This window comes from Mirounga leonina, unplaced genomic scaffold (genome assembly GCF_011800145.1).
Source record: "Mirounga leonina isolate KUSES-001 unplaced genomic scaffold, KU_Mleo_1.0 Mir_127, whole genome shotgun sequence".
Classification (NCBI taxonomy): Eukaryota; Metazoa; Chordata; class Mammalia; order Carnivora; family Phocidae; genus Mirounga; species Mirounga leonina.
In genome coordinates, this window is record NW_023270316.1 from 25528833 (window position 1) to 25530198 (window position 1366).

A 1366-nucleotide genomic window follows, 5' to 3' on the forward strand; every position below is an offset into this window, starting at 1 on the left:
TCAGTTGGTTAAGCGACTGCCTTCGGCTCAGGTCATGATCCTGGAGTCTCGGGATCGAGTCCCGCATTGGGCTCCCTGCTCGGCGGGGAGTCTGCTTCTCCCTCTGACCCTCTTCCCTCTCATGCTCTCTGTCTCTCATTCTCTCTGTCTCAAATAAATAAATAAAATCTTTAAAAAAAAAGAAAGAAAGAAAGAGCTGAGAAGGATTTTAACATATGGGCAGAGGCCATGCCATGAACATTAAATGAAAAATAGTTCAATTTTTATTGTGTCAGCAATAGGTAGCCATTGAAGATTTTGAGGAGTTTAGAGACACATTTCTTAGTTTCGGTCCTTGCTAGCAAAAGGTAATATAGGAAGTAAAGGAAGGAAGGGAGACAGGAGGGAGGAGGAACAGTCCTCTACAGGACAGAATGATTCCAGCTGAGTGTAACCTAAAGAGCACAGATTACGATCTTCCGCACCCAGTCAGCCGCCTCGACTCTTGCTATAGGAGGAACTTGGGCACAATCTCACAGCATGTGGTCAATCCAGGGTACTGTTTCCTACTAACTGTCCATATCTGTTATATAGAGATAATCCATTATCTCTTTCTCCTGTATTTCTTAAATTTGGTAGGAGCTAACAAGAGCTTATATAAACGAGTTATTTAGCATGGTTTTGAACTCCCTAGAGACAAAAATGCTAACAGGAATATTCTACCCAGAAGGGAGTCTTTTTCTGTGTATACTCTATTAGTAACTTTGAAACAGCCTTTAAATCATTTGCTAAAGAACTCTGTGATAGATAATATCTAAGATGGAGGCTCCCACTTTATATCGGAACATAACTAATACCAACCCTTTGAATGGGATATTAAGATTTTTAAAGGCTCTGCTTCTGGTGGCAGGCTCTGGGGAAGGGAAGGCAGGCACCATGTCCGGATGCAAAGGTGGCAAGGAGGAGCCCCTAAGGAAGCCTAAGAAACAGACCAAGGAGATGAACGTGATTAGGCATTCAAGCAGAAAGAAAGAAGAGCAGAAGCGGAGGAGAAAGAGGAGAAGAAACTGGGGGAGCTGAAAGCAAAGGTCATGCGGAAGGGCCCCCTGGCCACTGGTGGAATTAAGAAATCTAGCAAAAAAGTAAGCTCTTCCTTGTGCCTGAGGAAAGGGTGATCCTTAATGTGATTTGGGTTTAAACATCTGGATTCCCTGTGATAGCATGTTGCCACCTACAGCTAGAATGAAGTGTTATCTTAGATCTTATTGTAAATTCTTGTAAAAACAAAAAACAAAACAAGCAATCACTTATAAAAAAAAGATTTTTAAAAATCTGTAACTTTTGATGATATAGTGCTCATTTGTAAACATTCCTTAAAAAGTTCTGT

General features: G+C 41.3%; 1 protein-coding gene across 1 annotated transcript; it reads left to right on the top strand.

Annotated features, from left to right (window-relative positions):
* The first annotated feature begins 915 nt into the window (after positions 1–915).
* On the top strand, positions 916–1154 carry LOC118009650 (translation machinery-associated protein 7-like). The gene is given in 2 exon segments (XM_035003792.1): positions 916–973; positions 976–1154. Coding segments are annotated over 2 exon segments (237 nt in total).
* The last annotated feature ends 212 nt before the right edge of the window (positions 1155–1366 follow it).